Source organism: Nomascus leucogenys, chromosome 2, assembly GCF_006542625.1.
Source record: "Nomascus leucogenys isolate Asia chromosome 2, Asia_NLE_v1, whole genome shotgun sequence".
In the NCBI taxonomy this organism is placed as follows: Eukaryota; Metazoa; Chordata; class Mammalia; order Primates; family Hylobatidae; genus Nomascus; species Nomascus leucogenys.
Genome location: NC_044382.1, coordinates 127,147,402 through 127,166,982, shown reverse-complemented (window position 1 = coordinate 127,166,982; position 19,581 = coordinate 127,147,402). Strand labels below are relative to the sequence as shown.

The 19,581-nt window shown below is 37.0% G+C and overlaps 1 protein-coding gene across 3 annotated transcripts in view; it reads right to left on the bottom strand.

Annotated features, from left to right (window-relative positions):
* The window catches only part of DMXL1 (Dmx like 1), a 173,490-nt gene that overhangs the window by 74,180 nt on the left and 79,729 nt on the right, over positions 1 to 19,581 (bottom strand). For all 3 annotated transcript variants that reach the window (XR_004031469.1, XM_030818105.1, XM_030818110.1), the window contains exons 20-25: positions 10,032 to 10,201; positions 9,420 to 9,517; positions 7,918 to 8,083; positions 6,853 to 7,114; positions 3,444 to 4,528; positions 2,756 to 2,947 (exon numbers count right to left, since the gene is read on the bottom strand). Coding sequence is in view for 2 of the 3 variants with exons in the window: in XM_030818105.1 (XP_030673965.1) it covers positions 2,756 to 2,947; positions 3,444 to 4,528; positions 6,853 to 7,114; positions 7,918 to 8,083; positions 9,420 to 9,517; positions 10,032 to 10,201 (1,973 nt within the window). In the remaining variant the exon portion in view is untranslated. The remainder of the gene's footprint in view (positions 1 to 2,755; positions 2,948 to 3,443; positions 4,529 to 6,852; positions 7,115 to 7,917; positions 8,084 to 9,419; positions 9,518 to 10,031; positions 10,202 to 19,581) is intronic.

Sequence of the window (19,581 nt, the reverse complement as noted above, 5' to 3'; positions counted from 1 at the left end):
AGAGAAAGGATATAAGGTATGAAAGACAGTAACTGAAAGGCAGTGGAGTCAGGCATTTGTTTTAAGGAAGAGAAGACTCTAAACATGGCATGGCAAGGGCCGTAACATTAGGCAGAACTGAGGATGAAGGAGAAGCTCCAGCTAGGTAAGAAAGCAAACTAGACTAGACTAGTTCTTCATCTGATTGTAAAGTATGCCAGTCTTTTTGTAGATAAAAATGAAGAATGACAGATCAAATCTAATTGCTAATTTTTCCTTCAAATGTCAATAAAACGTGGTATGAATTAAAAGATATTATATAATTGAAGATGACAAAAACTATGTATGGGAGCTTGCAAAAATGATCACAGTATTTTGCAGCTTCTGCAAGAGAGAGTTGGACCTACTTCTCCACTCACTGAATCTGAGCTAGGCTTGACTTGTTCGACCAAGAGGACCCAACAGAAGTGAAGTGTGAGTTCTGAATCTACACCTCAAAAAGCCTTGCAAATTCTACTTGCTGCTCTTGAACCCCTGAAACCACCATTTGAAAAAAATCTAGGTGTGACTGGGCCATGGGGTGCACAGACATTTGATCAAACATTCTGCGTATCTGTGAGATGTTTTCAGATGAGACAAACATTTGAATCAGACTGATTAAAGCACATTGTGCTCTGTAATGTGAGTAGACTCAGTTGGCAAGACCTGAACAGAACAAAAAGGCTGAGTAACTCACATCTAACTGCACTGAGCTGGGTCACTGCTTTTCCTGTCTTCAGACTTGAACTAAAACATCAGCTCTTTTTGGGTCTTCAGCCTGATGACTTTCTGACCTGAACTTAAATTATAGCTCTCCTAGTTCTCATGCCTTCTGATTTGGACTGGAACTACACCATCAGCTCTCCTGGGTCTCCAACTTGCCAACTGCAGATCTTGGGACTTTTCAGCCTCCAAAACCACATAAACCAATTCCTTATAATAAATCTCTCTCTCATTTTATATATATATATATATACACACACACACACACACACACACACACACACATATACATACATACATCCTACTGATTCTGTTTCTTTGGTGAATCCAGACAAATATATTAGGCTTGCCTGCTGGAGGATGAGATACATATGACCCAGATTCTCCTGTCAGTGCTGTCAACATGTGCCAACCACCAGAAATGTAAATGATGCCATCTTAGATCATCTAGAACCCGACTAACCCACCAGTTGACCAAAGATGAATGAGAGAGTCCAGACATTAGTACAGCTGGCCCAAACCAAAGAACTAATGAACCAACCCACAGAATTATAAGCAAAATAAATGATGACTTTTTAAGCCACTAACGTTTCAGGACAGTTATTATTATTATTATTATTATTTTTGGTGGGGGGTGGCACTGAGTTTTGCTCTTGTTGCCCAGGTTGGAGTACAATGGTGCGATCTTGGCTCACCGCAACCTCTGCCTCCCGGGTTCAAGTGATTCTCCTGCCTCAGCTTCCCGAGCACCTGGGATTACAGGCATGTGCCACTACGCCTGGCTAATTTTTTGTATTTTTAGTAGAGACAAGGTTTCTCCATGTTGGTCAGGCAGGCTGGTCTCGAATTCCTGGCCTCAGGTGATCTGCCCGCCTCGACCTCCCAAAATGCTGGGATTAGAGGCGTGAACCACCATGCTGGCCTCAGGACAGTTCTTAAGCAGCAAAAGGTAACTGATACACCAGAGGTATGCTATAATTAGTTTTAAATATGAAATATAGTTTGGCTAAAATGAGCACAATCTGAAAGAAATTAAATTCCAAACTGTATAATAAGCACTTATGGGCATTTATACTACAGAGCAGTACAGAAAAATAAGTAGTGAAATTTAATTACAAGGATTAAGGTAACTAAAGAGGGTAAAATTGTAGGAGAGTCCACCACTAGGCAAACGGAAAATCGAATTGGTGTGATACAACCTGTGAGGTGGATGAGAGCTACATGTTAGACTATTAAAAAAAAAAAAAAACCACTAGGGATATATGAAAATGGTCAAAGTCAGTTATACTTCAAAGGATTTCGATATGTCTGAAAAGTAAAGATAAAATATGACATTAACAGCAGATAAAAGTAATGATGAATAGGATGCTTTGATTAGAGAATTAACTATAACAATATAATCAGTTGTATGCATTAGAATCACACAAGGAGGTTCTTTAAAAATATACATTCCTGGGACATACTCTCACAAACTGATTGAATAAGTTTGGAGTGAACTTGAGAATCCAGACTTTTAACAAGCACTGCAACTGATTCTGTTGTAGCCGGTTCACAAAGTACTGCCTACCCTAGAAGAATGACAGGGGCAAATAGTTCATATTATCCTTAAAATGTGGATTTCTTTAATATTAACAAGGGAAAACTTCATTTACATATTAGTGCCTTTACATTAAAATATTAAGTTTCTATATTTAAAAAACAATGAGCCTTTTGGTTAAATGTACTACTAAAGGAATCACTCATATGCACCTATTTTTCTTAAAGCAGCTAGACTAAATAACTAGGCACTGTGATAAAAAATTCAAGAACTCTATTGGGTCTAAGTAACACGAGTAAGATAAGCCAGTCTACAACCAGAAGATTTCTTTAATAGGAATCAACATAAACTTGGCAATGTAAAAATTGCTATGCTTAGTCTGATGTTTAAAATTACTTAAAAAAAAAACCTTAATATTTATCTTGTAGTTTTATCATTGTATAGATGAATTAAAAGCTTGAAACCAAGCATACTTACTTTATTGCTTTGGATATCAGGGTGGGGTGGTGAACCAAAGTTTATTATGGCATGGAGAATATCATGTGTCAGATTACTAAGGTGCAATAATGGATTGGCAACTACTGTTTTGGCATTGGCTGTACAAGCAAAGAGGAGAGGCACTGAGGTTTGCTCTGACAGAGGGCTAGAAAATAGTGGTTCTGACGTTTCCTTAAAAACAAAGAGGGATAAAAGGTTAACCAACTATTTACAGTCACAAACCATTACTTCAGTAAATCAAGGGCTCTTTAAAACACTTCGAAACAATTAAAAAATAAAAGCATAATAGAAACTTAGAGTTAGAAGGGATGTGAAGAAGTCAGCATTCCAATAATCGTATTTAAAAATAAGACATTGAGGGGCACAGATAGGAAAAAAAATAAGACAATATGCTCTTGCAATAAGAAGTCTGTCACCCTACAAGGCATTCAGAAAACACTTGGGAGTGTCTGAATTAAGCAGGTCATAAGGCCTGATACTGAATCGTCTGAAACTACTATAAATACACAACTCTACTAATTCATAATATGAAGGACCACACAAAAGGGAGCATTCCCTAAAGCAACTGTAATGAAGAAAATCAAGTCTTAGTATTCAAAACCAAAAAAGAAACACCAAAAACGGTTTTAGACATGTACTATTTTCGACTATCAAGTAAATTACATACCTGCTGAGATTCTTGCAAAAGCAAAATCAATTCCATTCTTACAGATGCAAGACCCCCACCATGGGATCCATGAAGTATGCAGTAACTAAGAAACATTCTCAAAAGTGACTGATACTTCAAGAGCCACTGTCTTTTTTCCTGAAAATTTTCTCTCAGTTGTTTCACTTTTGTTTGGTGAGGCAAATCTTCAGCATCCTCATTTAATCCAAATTCATCTTCATTTCTGCCAAATGCAGACTGTAGTTCTTCAGCATCTGAGCAAAAGTCACAAGTCCTCTGAAGAGCTATCACCTCTTTTTCAAGCCAGTGGTACAGTTGGTAACGCAATTTTCCACCATCTATTTCATAGCCGGTAGATAAAGTACGAAGTTCTACTGTGAGAATCTTTAAACATGCTCTAAATTTTAATTGAACTGCAATTATATCTTCTGATGGATTTAAAAGGTCATTTTCATCTAGTGTGCTGAAAGAGTCTGTGTAGTTAGAACTTATGTCATCCAACTTTTTATCTGTTTTTCTCTGTAAAGGTTTTAGTTCTTTCATTGAAATAGGGACATCCTCATTTTCTTCATCATTATCACTGTCCCATTTTAACTCTAAAGAGTCATCCTGAAACACAACACTTGGTTGGCTCCAGTCAAAAGAAAGAGTGGAGTTTGATTGCTTCTCTGAGGAACCCTCTGAAGAAGATCCAAAACCATTTATCAGTGACTGTGACCAATCAACAGAAGACTTATCTTCCCTTGCATCCAACTTTAATGGAGAAGGAGAACAGTCTTTACTAGTATCCAGAAAACTAGAAGCTCTATAAAAAGGTCTTGTTTTCTTGATGACTTTAGGCATCTTTGATAATACTTCCAAAGCTAACATTGGGCAGCCAGCTTTTAAGTGAGCACTGGCAGTGGTAAAAAATAATCGTCTTTCACTTAAATTAATTGTTCCTGCCAGTCCACTCTTTCCTGTTAGACTCATATGTGTGGAAAATGTATCAGATGATCCAAAATGACGTCTCAGCAAAAGAGGATGTGTTCTTAGATAATTGTAGAAATTAAAAACTGTAGGATTACAGGCTGGTAAAACTTGATCTGAAAGTAAATTCATTTTATGAGCCAAGAAAAGTTATGAACTGTGTGTTTGTATTGTAGTGTCTTTTCTCTCTCTACTATGACACCTTTATCTAGGGAGTCTTTTGACAAAATTTTACTAATAACCACAATGATCCATGCATGGCACTGAAGAGACAACAACACATTTATAATGAACATGTTCTAACAAAGTAGGAAAACAAAGATTATACCGCTTTCCCATTGAAACAAATCTCTTCAGGTAATATTCTAGGATAATTTAAAACATCCAGTTATAGACTCTTAGTTCTTTTTCTCCTACTTCCCTGAACACTTCTCCTCAGTCTGCTTTGCTAGTCCTCCTCATCTTCTCTACCTTTGAACGCTGAGAGTCTCCTAGGGTTCAACTGCTGACTTATTTTCTATCTATATTCCCTGAGTTGAATTCATATAGTCCCATGACTTTCAATAACATCTACACGCTGATAACTTGGACATCATCTCTATCTCCAGTCCCAACTTCATACTGAAAACCTAAACTCCTATATCCAAAGGCCTACATTTCATTTTTACTTACGTGTATAAACTCTTGCTTCGGGGCCTTTTTATTTAGTGTGCCCTTGACCAAACCACTCTTTACCTATATCTACACCGATTAACTCACTCATCTCAACCAGTTCTCTGCTCAAAGTTCACCTTATCAGAGAAAGCTTCATGATCTAAAACAATTCTTCCCCATATCATCTACCTATTGTTCAATCTAAAAAGCCAAGAGTTACCATGGACTCCTAATTCCTTCACACTCCTTATCAAATCCGGTCCTATGTAATCAATCTTAAAATCATATCCCAAATCCAACCACATCTTTCTGCCTCCATTCCAATCATTCTGGTCCAAGCCGCTATTATTTTTTGCAATTTTCTTCTAGAAGAATACAAGTTTAATTCATAATAAAAGTATGTAAAAATGTACTAGTCCCAAATCAAAATACAATTTTTACATGAACATGTGTAAGTATAAGAAAGTGGGCCAGGGCCGGGTGTGGTGGCTCATGCCTGCAATCCCAGCACTTTGAGCTCAGGAGTTCAAGACCAGCCTGGGCAACATGGCGAAACCCCATCTCCACCAAAAATACGAAAAAATTAGTTAGGCGCGGTGGCACACACCTGTGGTACCCGCTACTCAGGAGGCTGGGGTGAGAAGATTGCTTGAGCTTGGGAGGTGGAAGCTGCAGTGAGCTGAGATACCACCATTGCACTCCAGCCTGGGTGAGAGTGAGACTCCATCTCAAGAAAAAAGAAAAAGAAAGAAAGAAGAAAGAAAAGAGAAAAGAAAAGAGCAAAGGAAAGAGGAAGGGAAAGGGAAAGGGAAAGGGGGCCAGGCACAGTAGCTCATGCCTGTAATTCCACACTCTGGGAGGCTGAGGTGGGAGGACAGCTAGATACCAGATGTTTGAGATGAGCCAGGGCAACAAAGCAAGATACGGTGTCTAAGATTTTTTTTTTTTAAATAAAAACACTAAAAAAAGAAAGTGGTTGGAAAAGGTATTTACATTTTCCCTTCATTACATAGAGGCTAGTTTGAAAATCTTTAGCTTAAATGGCTAGGAGACTTAAACAAATGAGTCACACAGCTTTCTCAAAGGTTTAGAAAGTAAGGCAAAGGCCACTTCCTGATTAAATGATAGCACATAAAAATCTATGAACTAGACCCTTTTCCAATTAGTATTCCAAATAATATAATACCTATTTTATCAGCTACCAAACACAATTCAATCTATGAAAAAATATCTGAAAAACAAATCTCATTTTTATATGCATCTATATAAAGAATTCCATTTTATACTGGCCTCTAAGAAAGCTTTAGCAAAGAGGATTTCTAAAAGAAAAGGTACTACTAGACTCAAAAGAGTACATAAGCTCTACCAGTTCATAACAAGACAGTCAAAAGTTTACCTAGCTAAAGATTTTCTAATCACATCACTTAAGTCAACATTTTTCACTGTAAGAATTCTAAAACTGATTGACAAACACACTAAACTCAACCTAAGATTTAAAAACTGGCTTTATAGCAGTATTTCTTCAAAATGTTTATATTCAAGTGTTGACAATATTTATGTTCAATATTTACATAAATCTATTTTGTAAAAACAGAAAATCCAACGTTTTTTGTTTTCAAAGGATTTATCCTTCTGGAGGAAAAAACCAAACAACCAACCAAAAACTGTTATAAAGACCATGAATTCAGTTTGTTTGTATTACCCTTACCACCTAATAGAGTGATCTGCACACGTAGCAATTACCAATAATACTCTTAATCATTAACATCTTACAAGTGCAGCTTACCATCATTCTCTCTGATAGGTTGCTTTATTAATGTTTCCAGAGCACCACTATAATCTTCCAAAATCCAATATGCCATGCTCCGAAGAAAAGGATCGTGATGCATATTTATGTTCAATGAACACAGTTCACTGACAGGAGAATCGATTCCCAAAACTTTTTTACGTAAAACAGATTTATATGCTGCAGATGTATCAAATTCAGACTCATAGAGTCTTGCTATTACAAGAGCCAACTGAATGTCATTCAATTTCTCAAGACAAACCTTTAAAAAAAAATATTGTTTTTAAATAAGCAGGAGCAGGTTTCATTTTAGGATAAATTCAGCTAACTCACTAATAACTAGAAAAATATAAAGCCTTATAAATATCCAAATTTAGCAAAGAAAGAAACAAAACATATGCTACTTGCTTTTAGCAAATCTACTTGACATTTAATAACTGCAAACCTACCTTCTAGTACTAAATATATATATGTGCAAAAATTAAACTAAATGAGGAAACAATGGATAATTTAAATGATGTCAATTTAAGCTATACTATTTTATTTTTGTCTTGAACCTCTACTATTCTCCATCCGTCCCTGGAGACTTTAGTCTCCATATTAAAAGGCTGTTTTGAATTACTTGTATGAAACTCTGAGCAAAAGGGCAATTTGAGACAGAAATGTTGTATCTTAAATATTCGTAATTTTTTTAAGGTTTACTAAGAAATAATCAGTTATGGATTTTCTAACATTCATCAAATAATACAGAGCCAGATATGGGGTTCAAATACATTTAAACTGGTAGGACAAACCTTTTAATTTTTTGAATATTCTTAAGAGTCAAATCAATTACCTATCTCTACCAACTAACAAACACCATTTGGTTAATCTTAATTCTGCATAAATACCGTTCAAGTTAACAGTCAAATTTTTAAATGTCTTTATTAAATATTAACAGTTATTTTAGATATTTGGCCTTGTGTTATTTCCAATAAAGTTGAATTAAAAAAATAAAAATTTAAGCACTATGGAGCTTTGAAAGATGATATTGCTATTCTTTGTTATTTAAATTTCACTCATTACCTCAATTGCATCTCTGAGGCAACCAGCTAAAAGAAAAAATGCTGCAGAATGTTCAAATCTTTGTTTGCCTAGCAAAGAAAAAGCATTCTTTAAAGCTGCTTTACGCCACCTCTCATCCTCAAAATTGTGTCCAAAAAACTGTGTCATCCTGGTGTTTTTTTCAGCTCTATAAAGGAAAAAAAACGTTGTGAAAATTTTGGAATACAATTTTTTTCACATCGGAATCAATTTTCTAAAGTTAGGATTTGGCTAAGTCTCAATAGAAACATCTGCCAGTTCATAACTTACTATGTATCTGCTTCTTTTCCCAGTAAAAATTATATTAGGTAAGCATTTGTTATATAAGTCTCAGAGATTACAAAAAATTTTTCTTTCTAAATACAAAGAAAACTACATTAGCAGCACTGTGAAAATTACTTTTAAATCCATGCAAAATGTTTGATTTATATTAACTTGTGTGCCACCATTTAAACTCATCAGTATCTTTTCACCCCTGCCATCTGAGAATGACCTAAGAGATAACAATCTAAACAATGTGCCTTGAATCAAAACAACCGTAAATCATCAAGTCTCTTAGAAAACCGATTTGTTATCATGATTTTTCCCCCAAAGGTTGCTGTTCATGTGAGTCATCTGGAAATAAACTCAAAACAAATAATGAACTATTTATGATAATCATGTTCACCAGTCTTGCTCAGAAGTGAGAGAGAAAAATTCTAAGTGAATTCAGCTCAGAAAGAAGGTGGGGCCCACAGGAAGGAGATAGTTTTGTGGGGTAGGCTGACCCATAGTGCAGAGGTAGATGCCTGTTCCAGACTCCACCATTTAATTCATCTTCTTCCCTGTCCCAAGTATAAGTTTCTGGTTTAGTTACCTGATATGGTTTGGCTGTGTCACCACCCAAATCTCATCTTGAATTCCCAAGTGCTGTGGGAGGGACCCAGTGGGAGGTAATTGAATCATCGGGACAAGTCTTTCCCATGCTATTCTTGTGATAGTGAATAAGCCTCAAGAGACTTGATGGTTTTACAAACAGGAGTTTCCCTGCACAAGTTCTGTTTTGTCTTGTCTGCTGCCATGTGAGACATGCCTTTCACCTTCTGCCATGATTGTGAGGCCTTCCCAGCCACATGGAACTTTTAAGTCCAAAAAACCTCTTTCTTTTGTAAATTGCCCAGTACTGGGTATGTCTTTATTAGCAGTATGAAAACGGACTAATACATTACCTTTGTTTTACAGGAGCATAATGAGAAGTTCTTAAGCAAAATATTGTTTCTGGATTGATAAATCTGAAAACAAATTAAACTGGCCTCATCAGGTTTCTTCCACTCTGATTCAAACACTTGGGGCTTTTTCCTTATGAAATCTCTCTTTTAAATACAAAACAACTAAGAATCTACATGAATCAACATCAACAAGAACAACAAATCTTACTTCATTCATTTACTTCTTATAAACAGGTTTTCACATTGAAGCACCCTTTTTTTTTTTTTTTTACCTACCTATATAATCCCCAAATCACAGCTTTCTTTTTCATTGCAAGGTAAAAAATGGCAGCATCTAAAGGATCATTCTTTCTATAAAAGGCTGCTTTAGCTACCTGTAATCAAAAAATATTGATCAAAATTTCACAGAAACAGTTTTGAACAAGTAATTTCTTTCATATGCAAGGCTGGCACATATCCACTGAATGTTTAATAAAATTTTAAAAATATATATATGAATAATGTGTGCATACATATATAAAATAATAACAAAAGTGACTTATACAGTGGTGGCTTCAATGGATACAGACAAGAAATAATAGGACTATTGCCTTTCATTACAAGTTGTTCTGTACTATTTTTAAATGTTTCTCAACACATACATGTATTATTTTGTAAAAACCAGACATATACTACCAACAAGTGTGTCAGTTAAAAATTTGGGAATTAGAATATACATTTTAAAACTTTAGATATTTTGAAACACATTATAAATGAAATATAAAGACTATTCAAAAGCCTTTTGCTGCTTCAGAAACAAGAGGGAGTAATGGCAGAAAATATATGAAATGCCATTTAAAGAAATGTCCAAAAAATATTAATTCACTTATACCAAAATAAAACACTTACTTTTTCTATGCATTTGCGTAAGATGCGGGTATTCCGGACCCACCACCCCACACCCATAGCTCTTAGTTCAGACCAAGTGGGATCATCTTTCTGCATGGCTGGCAACATGTTGAGCAGTTCTTCTTCTGCTACTGAGTGAAATGCCCAAGCAAAATGACTTGTAGACAGGCCTGAAGAAATGTAAAAAATGATGTTTATAAGAATTATAAATGTTTATATGATTATCAGAAATGTATGTTCCATATTTTCAATATAAATGTGTAAACTTCTATGAGACTCACAGTTTAAGACTGGAAATATGGGCTTTTTAAAATTTTTCCTTCTTCAAATAACTATATCACTCCAATGACCATATATATGTTTTGCAAAAATAGCGTATTTTTTGAAAGGAAAAGAAAAAATGCTTATGGCAAATTCCACTGTGCTGATGTATTTCTGATCCTTTTTAAAAAATGAGAAACACTTAAAGCATTATTTTATGCTGATATATTTCTATCTTCAAAGCTGCTTTTCACCTTCGTTTGGTCAACATTTGTTTTGTGGATGTAATTCCACAGAATTAATTTAAAAAAATCAAGTAAGCAGTTCAGGTTGATGAATTAGGAATAGCACTGCAAAGACTCCAGAATCATAATGCATACATTAAATTCCAGCTCTAGCCGGGTGCGGTGGCTTACGCCTGTAATCCCAGCACTTTGGGAGGCCTAGGTGGGTGATCACTTGAGGTCAGAAGTTCGAAACCAGCCTGGCCAACATGGTGAAACCCCGTCTCTACTTAAAAAACGTACAATTAGGCCGGGCGCAGCGGCTCATGCCTGTAATCCGAGCACTTTGGGAGGCCGAGGCGGGTGGATCACGAGGTCAGGAGATCGAGACCATCCTGGCTAACACGGCGAAACCCTGTCTCTACCAAAAATACAAAAAATTAGCCGGGCATGGTAGTCCCAGCTACTCGGTAGGCTGAGGCAGGAGAATGGCGTGAACCCAGAAAGCAGAGCTTGCAGTGAGCCGAGATTGTGCCACTGCACTCCAGCCTGCGCAACAGAGTGAGATTCTGTCTCGAAAACAAAACAAAACAAAACAAAACAAAACAAAACAAAACAAAACAAAACCATACAATTAGCCGGGCATGGTGGTATGTGCCTGTAATCCCAGCTACTCAAGAAGCTGAGGCAGAAGAATCACTTGAACCGGGGAGGTAGAGGTGGCAATGAGCCAAGATCGTGCCACTGCACTCCAGCCTTGGCGACAGAGTAAGGCTCTGTCTCAAAAATGAAAATAAAGATAAAAATAAATTCCAGCTCTATTGTTGACTATTAAGTTGGTACAAAAGTAATTGCAGGTGGTTTCTGCCATTAAAAAAGGCAAAAACTGCAACTGCTTTTGTACCAGCATAATATATTCATATAATCTTTGGATAAGTTACTTTGTCTTTTAATGCCTCAATTTCTCCGTATGTAAAAATACAAATAATCATGGAACTATCTAATAACATAGTTTTGATAATTAAATAATATAGTTATAAAATTTATAATAGAATCTGGCACACAGTAATTATTACTCCATATCCCATTAATAAGATAGTTGTACATTTATACAACATCATTTATGTCAGTAATTCTCTCAACCCAGTGGCCTACGCATGTTTATTGCTCAGCTTCTATTTTCACTTTTCATAATACATTTTCTTTAGCATTGCTAGGTAAAGTAAATGATTAATTACAGCATGTGGCTTTGAGATATATGGCCTCAAATTTTTAACCTAAGCCAAGCAAGGAATCACCTCCCATGCCAAGCAATGTGAAATGCTTTCTATGCGGAACACTTTGAAAATAAATGAAAGGTAAAAACAAAACAAAAAAAACCCTACATTGTGAATGGACTATTATTTTAAATCAAATTTTTGGATTCCTGTTATCTCTCCAGCAACTTCAATACATTTTCACAAATAAAGAGTCTGATTTAGACATCAGTAAGATGGCAGGAATAGAAGTCCCAGGTTTCATTCCTTGCTATGATTTGCATATTTATATCCCTTCAGATTTCATGTTGAAACTTAACCTGCAATGTAACAGCATTAACAGGCAGAGCCTTAAGGAGATAACTAGCCATTGCCCTCGTGAATGGGATTAAGGTCCTTATAAAAGGGATCAAGAGAAATAGGTAGTCCTTTTTGCCAGTTCCATCATTTAAGGATGTAGCAACAAGGTGTCAACTATGGAGCAGAGATCAATCCCTTACCAGACACCAAATCTGCTGGTGCCTTGATCTTGGACTTCCCAGCCTGCAGAAATATGAAAAATAAATTGTTCCTATTTATAAATTACCCAGTCTATTTGTTATAGAAGCCCCAAAAGACAGACACCCCTGCACAAAGAGAGTTTAAGTAGCAACTAGCCACAGATTAGAAAATGCCATTTTACCCCCAAACTTGAGAATGAGCTGAGACACCTGTGAGGATCACAGAACCAAACAAAAACTGCAGTAGAAGGGTAAGAGTAACAGTCTCACTTTGAGCACATCATCTGTTCCCATCCAAGCTGATTTGTGGTACAAGAAGAAAATTCCCTAGATCCACAGTTTGTACAGTGGGAAAAGAAAGCCACGGTCAGACACTGAGCTTCCCCAGTGTTCTAAAATGTTTCCCAGGAAGCTCACGCTGGTCTCACCTCAAGGGGAAACAATGTGGGCAATGTCACAGCTAGATCATCAGGTGTTGGGTAGAAACAAAGAAAAGGAGGCAGACCTTATAGCAACTAGCCTACAGATGTTGGTGGTAGCTCTGTGCTCCTGCCAGTGGTAGCATCCAATTAGAGGTAACAGCCAATAGCATATCCTACCTGCAAAGTCAAGCTGGTTGCTTCCAGAAGCATGGTAAAAAAATTCAACCTGGCTTCAGTCCTTAGATGGCCAACCTCCACATCCAGCCTCAGAGCCCACCCCAAAGCCCCGCCCAGACTGGTAGACACCTACCTCAGCATATTTCAGCAAAGCTCAGGGGCTACACCTGCCCAACCACAGAGTTCAAAGAGTGGCTTGGCTCACCCTCAAACACCACTCCCAGGTCCTACCCAGGCAGGGAGACACCGATGACTGTGTATTTCCTTAGAAGACAGACCTGCCCAACCTGGGAGGCGAAACAGGAGCTTGGCCCAGCCCCAGACCTCACACCAAGGTTCCGTTCAGACAGGAGGGCGAGCTTCAAACACGCATTTCTATAAAACACAGCCTCTCAATCTGTCCATCTGGAGTAACAACTCTGCCTAACCTCAGGGCCAGCCTGCAACCCCGCCCAACTTCAGAACCCAAACGATAATATTGCCTGGCCAGAGAACGCATCCTGTGACCCAGTCCAATTAGAGGCTATCGCAGTGCCCAGCCAGCAGCTCTGACTGACTGCAGAGACCAGCCAGTGGTCTTGCCAGACAGCAGAACCTAGAGAGCAGCAACATCCAACCTCAGAACCTAAAGGCAGGGGCCTTACCACATAGAGAACCCAACTGCAAGCCCTGCCTCCCTGGGGTCATTTCATGCTGAACCACGCATAATCAGAGGCTGGATTTAATAGTGAAGCTCTATCTTGGCCAGAAATCACCTATAAAGCCCAGAAGAGGTTGCTGTCTCCTCAAATGAGCAGACCCCAAAGCAAATACACAAGAATGGTGAAGAATCAGGGAATCACTATATCTCGAAAACAAATTAATACATTTCCAATAATGAACCCAAAGGAAACAGATCTATGAAATGACTGACGAATATTTGGAATAATCCACTTAAAAAGTTCAGTGAACTACTTGAATATATAGAGGAAAATTAAAATAAATTTATTCTTATTTAAATAAATCCTACTCAAATAGAAACCGAAAAAGAATGGGGGTAGCTATACTTACACAAAATAGACTTTAAGTCAAAAACTGTAAAAGGAGACAAAGAAGTATGTTACATAATGATAAAGGGGTCAATTCATCCAGAGGATATTAATAATTATAAATATATACGTACTCAACATCAGAGGCACTTACACTTCGAAAGCAAATATTAAAGAAACTAAAGGGAGAGATAGATTACAACATAGTAATAACAGGGGGATTCAATACCCTACTTTTAACAAAGGACAGACCATCCAGACAGAATGTTTAGTCTCTTAGACCAAATGTACCTAAAAGACATGAACAGAACATTCTACCAAACAGCAAGAGAATACGGATTCTTTCTGTGCACACAAAGAATATTCCCCAGAATAGATACTATGTTAGATTACAAAGCAAGTTTTAAAAAATTCAAGTGTATGTAAATCATATCAAGTATCTTTTCTGATCACAATAGTATGAAACAAGAAATAAATAACAGGAGAAATCTTGGAAAAGTCACCAATTTGTGGAAATTAAACAACATGCTCCTGAAAAAAACGAGTCAAAGAAGAAATCAAAAGAGAAATTAAAAATTATCTTGAGACAAACAAATACAAAAACAGAATATGCTAAAATTTATGGGATGCAGCAAAACCATTTCGAAGAGAGAAAACTACAGCATTCAATGCCTCCCCCCATATATATATATATCTCTCTCTGTCAAATAAACAACCTACTATTATACATCAAGGAACTAAAAATAGAAGAAACTCAGCCCAAAGTTAGCAGAAGAAAGGAAATGAAGATCAGAGGAGAAATAAATAAAGTATAAACTAGAAAAATGACAGGGAAAAAAACCTAAAAACTTTCCAGTTTTCTGGAAAGATAAATATAATTGACAACTCCTTAGCAAGATTAAGAAAAAGAAGGACCAGGCGCAGTGGCTCATGTCTGTAATCCCAGTACTTTAGGAGACAGAGGCAGGCAGATCACTTGAGGTCAGCAGTTCGAGACCAGCCTGGCCAACGTGGCAAAACCCTGTCTCTACTAAAAATACAAAAATTAGCTGGGTGTGGTGGAGCAAGCCTGTAATCCCAGCTACTTGAGAGGCTGAGGCAGAAGAACCACTGGGACCCAGGAGGCACAGGTTGCAGTGAGCTGCGAGGCGCCACGGCACTCCAGCCTGGGTGACAGAGAAAGACTCTATCTCAATAAATAAATAAACCAAAGACTAAAAATAAAATTAGAAGTTAAAGAAGAGACACTACAACTGATACCACAAACAAATAATCATAAGCGACTAATAGGCAGATATATGCGAACAAATTGGATAACCCAGAAGAAATAGATAATTTCCTGGAAACAGACAACCTGCCAGAACTGAAATATGAAAAAATAAAATATCTGAACAGACTGATGATGAGTAAGCACATGAATCAGTAATATAAACTCTCCCATCAGGCCGGGCACGGTGTCTCACGCCTGTAACCCCAGCACTTTGGGAGGCCAAGGCAGGCAGATCACTTGAGGTCAGAAGTTCCAAACCAGCCTTGCCAACATGGCGAAACTCTGTCTCTACTAAAAATACCCCAGCTACTCAGGAGGCTGAAGTAGGAGAATCACTTGAAACCCGGAGGCAAAAGTTGCAGTGAGCCGAGATTGCACCACTGCACTCCAGCGCTGGATGACAGGAGCGAGACTCCGTCTCAAAAAAAAAAAAAAAAAAAAAAAATGTCTCCCATCAACCCATCAAAAGAAAAGCCTAGAATCTGATCGCATCACAGGTGAATTCTACTAAACATTTAAAGAAAAACTAACACCAATCCTTCTTAAACTCTTCCAAAGAACAGAAAGGAAAGAAAAGTTCCTCTTTTTATGAGACCAGGATTTCCCTGATGCCAATGCTAGGCAAAATGAATTAAAAAAATTATAGGCCATTATCCCCGATAAATACAAATGTAAAACCCTCCACAAAATACTAGCAAACCAAATTAACAGCACAATAAAAGGATCACCCACTATGATCAAGTAGGAATTACACCATGGGTTCAAGATTAGCTCAACACGTGCAAATTAACTGATGTCATTTTGTTCATATTAACAAAATTAAGGACAAAACCATATGATCCTTTCAACAGATGCAAAAAAAGCATCTGATAAAATTCAACATCCTTTCATGCCAAAAACTCTCAACAAATTAGTTGTAGAAGGAATGTTCCTCAACACAATAAAGGCCATAAATGACATGCCCAGAGCTAAACATCACACCCAACAGTGACAATTTAAAAGCTTTTCCTCTAAGATCAGAAAGAGCACAAGGATGCACTCTCTCACAACTTCTACTCAACTATGATAGTACTAGAAGTCCCTGCCAGAGCAATTAGACAAGAGAAAGAAATAAAAAGGCATCCAAATAGGAAACGATGAAGTGAAAATGTCACTGTTTGCTAACAACACAATCTTACATACAGAAAACACAAAAGACTCCACCAAAGAAACAGAACTAATAAACAACTACATTAAACATGAAGGATACAAAAGTAAAATGCAAAAAGCAGTGGCATTTCCATACAGTAACAACAAATTATCTGATCTGATTTAAAAAATAAATAAAACAACCACATTAATCATTGCAACAACAACAACAAAAAACCTTAAGTTTAAGAACAGCCTGGGCAACACAGCAACACTCCATCTCATTAAAAACAAAAATTTAACCAAGGAGGTAAAAGAGCTCTAAAATAAAAACTGTAAAACATTGATGAAAGAAATTTGAAGACACAAATAAATGGTAAGATATCCAGTGTTCACAGATCAGAAAAATTAATTTGTTAAATTTTTAATTTGTTAAAATGTCCAAACTATCCAAAATGATCTACAGATTCAATGCAATCTCTATCAAAATACTGATGTCATTTTTCACAGAAATAGAAAAAAAAAAACCCTAAAATTCATTAGGAATACCAAGAAACACCAAATACTCAAAGTAAACTTGAGATGAAAGAACAAACCTAGAGACATCACACTACCTGATTTCAAACTATATTACAAAGCTAGGGTAATCAAAATAGCATGGTACTGGTGTAAAAACAGAAACACAGACCAATGGAACAGAATAGAAGGTGTAGAAGTCAACCCATGCATTTATACTCAACTGATTTTTGTCAAAGGTGCCAGGAACACACAATGGGAAAGGATACTTTCTTCAAAAAATGGTGCTGGGAAAACTAGATAACCACACACAGAAGAATGAAATTGGACCATTACCTTACACCATATACAAAAATAGGTCAAAATGGATTAAAGACTTAAACATAAGACCTGCATTATAAAACTACTAGAAGAAAACACAGAGGGAAAACTACATGTCATCAGTCTGGGCAATGATGTTTTTGGATATGACACCAAAGGGACGGGCAACAAAAGCAAAAATGAACAAATGGGATTAGATCAAACTGAAAATGTCTGCATAGCAAAGAATACAATTAGCAGAGTGAAGAGAAAAGCCATGGATTGGGAAAAAATATTTGCAATCTGTATATCTGATAAGGAGTTAATATCCAAAATATATCGAGAACTCGAGTAACCCAATAGCAAGAAAACAACACAATTAAAAAATGGGCATGCCAGGCACAAGTGGTGCAGACCTGTAGTCCCAGCTATTTGCGAGGCTGAGGCAGGAGGATGGCTTGAGGCCAGGAGTTTGACTCCAGCCTGGGCAACAGAGTAAGACCCTCAACTCTTGGGGGGAAGAAAAAAAAAATCAGAGGGGACAAATGAACTGAACAGCTATTTCTCAAAAGAAGACATATGAATGTCCAACAGATAAATGAAAAAAGTGCTTGATATCTATAATCAGGAAAATGCAAATTAAAGCCAGAATGAGATAACAACTCACACCTGCTAGAATGTATACTATCAGAAAGAGAAAAAAACAAACAGTTTTCATAAAGAAGTGGTGAAAAGGGGAGCCTGGTACACTGCTAGTGGCAACATAAATTAGTACAGCCATTATGAAGGAGGGTATGAAGGTTCCTCAAATATCTAAAAATATTCTGGGACAATGTTTTACTAAAAAGAGAAGGAAAGAAAAAAAATTTTAACTAAAAAAATAAGAAAGAAAAAATTTAAAAACAAAATTACCACATGATCCACAAATCCCTTATGTGTATATACTCAAAGGATGTGAAATCAGTATGTTGAAGAGACATCTGCACTCCAATGTTAAGTGCAGCTTTATTCACAATAGTTTAGTTATCAAATCAACCTAAGTATCCATCAATAAATTAATAAAGAAAATGTCGTATATACAGGCATACCATGGGTTCGATTTCAGACCACCGCAATAAAGCAAATAATGCAATAAAATGAGTAACACAATTTTTTGTTTCCCAGTGCATATACAAGCTATGGTTACATCATACTGTGGTCTATTAACTGTGCAATAGCATTATGTCTAAAATGAGTATACATGCCTTAATTAAAAAATACATCATTGCTAAAACATAACAATCATCTGAGCTTTAAGCAAGTCATAATTTTTGCTGATGGAGAATCTTGCCTTGATGTTACCGGCTGCTGAGACTGATCAGGGTAGAGGCTACTGAAGGCTGGGATGGCTGTAGCAATTTCTTAAAATAAGGCAACAATGAAGTGTGCCACATAGATGGACTCTTCCTTTTATGTAATATTTCTCTATACCATGTAATTCTATTTGATAGAATTTAGAACTTCTTTCAAAATTGGAGTCAGTCCTCTCAAACCCGCCACTGCTCTATCTACTAAGTTTACAGACTATTCTAAATCCTTTGTTGTAATTTCAACCATGTTCACTGCATCTTCACCAGGAATAGAATCCACCTTAAGAAACCACATTCATTGCTCATCCTTTAAGAAGCAACTCCTCATCTGCTGAAGTTTTTTTTTTGTTTTTTTTTTGACACAGGGTCTCCTCCTGTTGCCCAGGCTGGAGTGCAGTGGTGTGATCATAACTCGTTGCAGTCTTGACCTCCTGGACTCAAGTGATATTCCTATTCAGCTCCCTGAATAGCTAGGACTACAGGCACGTATCACTAAACCTACCTAAATTTTCTTCAGAGATGGGGTCTATGTTGCCCAGGCTGATCCTAAACTCCTGGCCTCAAGCGATCCTCCCACCTCAATATCCCAAAGTGTTGAGATTACAGGCATGAGCCATCGTGCCTGGCTCTGCTGAAGTTTTACCCTGAGATTGCAGCAATTCAGTCACATCTTCAGGTTCTACTTTTAATTCTAGTTCCCTTGCTATTTCTACCATATCTGCAATTACTTCCTCTACTGAAGTCTTGAACCTCTCAAAGTCATCTGTGAAGGCTGGAATCAACTTCTTCCAAACTCTTGTTAATGTTGATATTTTGACCTCCTCCCATGAATTACAAATGTCCCCAACGGCATCTAGAATGGTGAAGCCTTTCCAGCGGTTTTCAATTTACTTTGTCCAGCTCCATCAGAGGAATCATTATCTATAGCAGCTATAGCCTTATGAAATGTATTTCTTAAATGATAAGACTTAAAAGTTAGAAGCATTCCTTGATTCATGGACTGCAAAATGAATGCTGTGTTATCAGGCATAAAAACTATATTAATTTCCTTGTACATCTGCATCAGAGCTCTTGTGTGAACAGGTCACTGTCAATAACAGCAATATTTTGAAAGGAAAT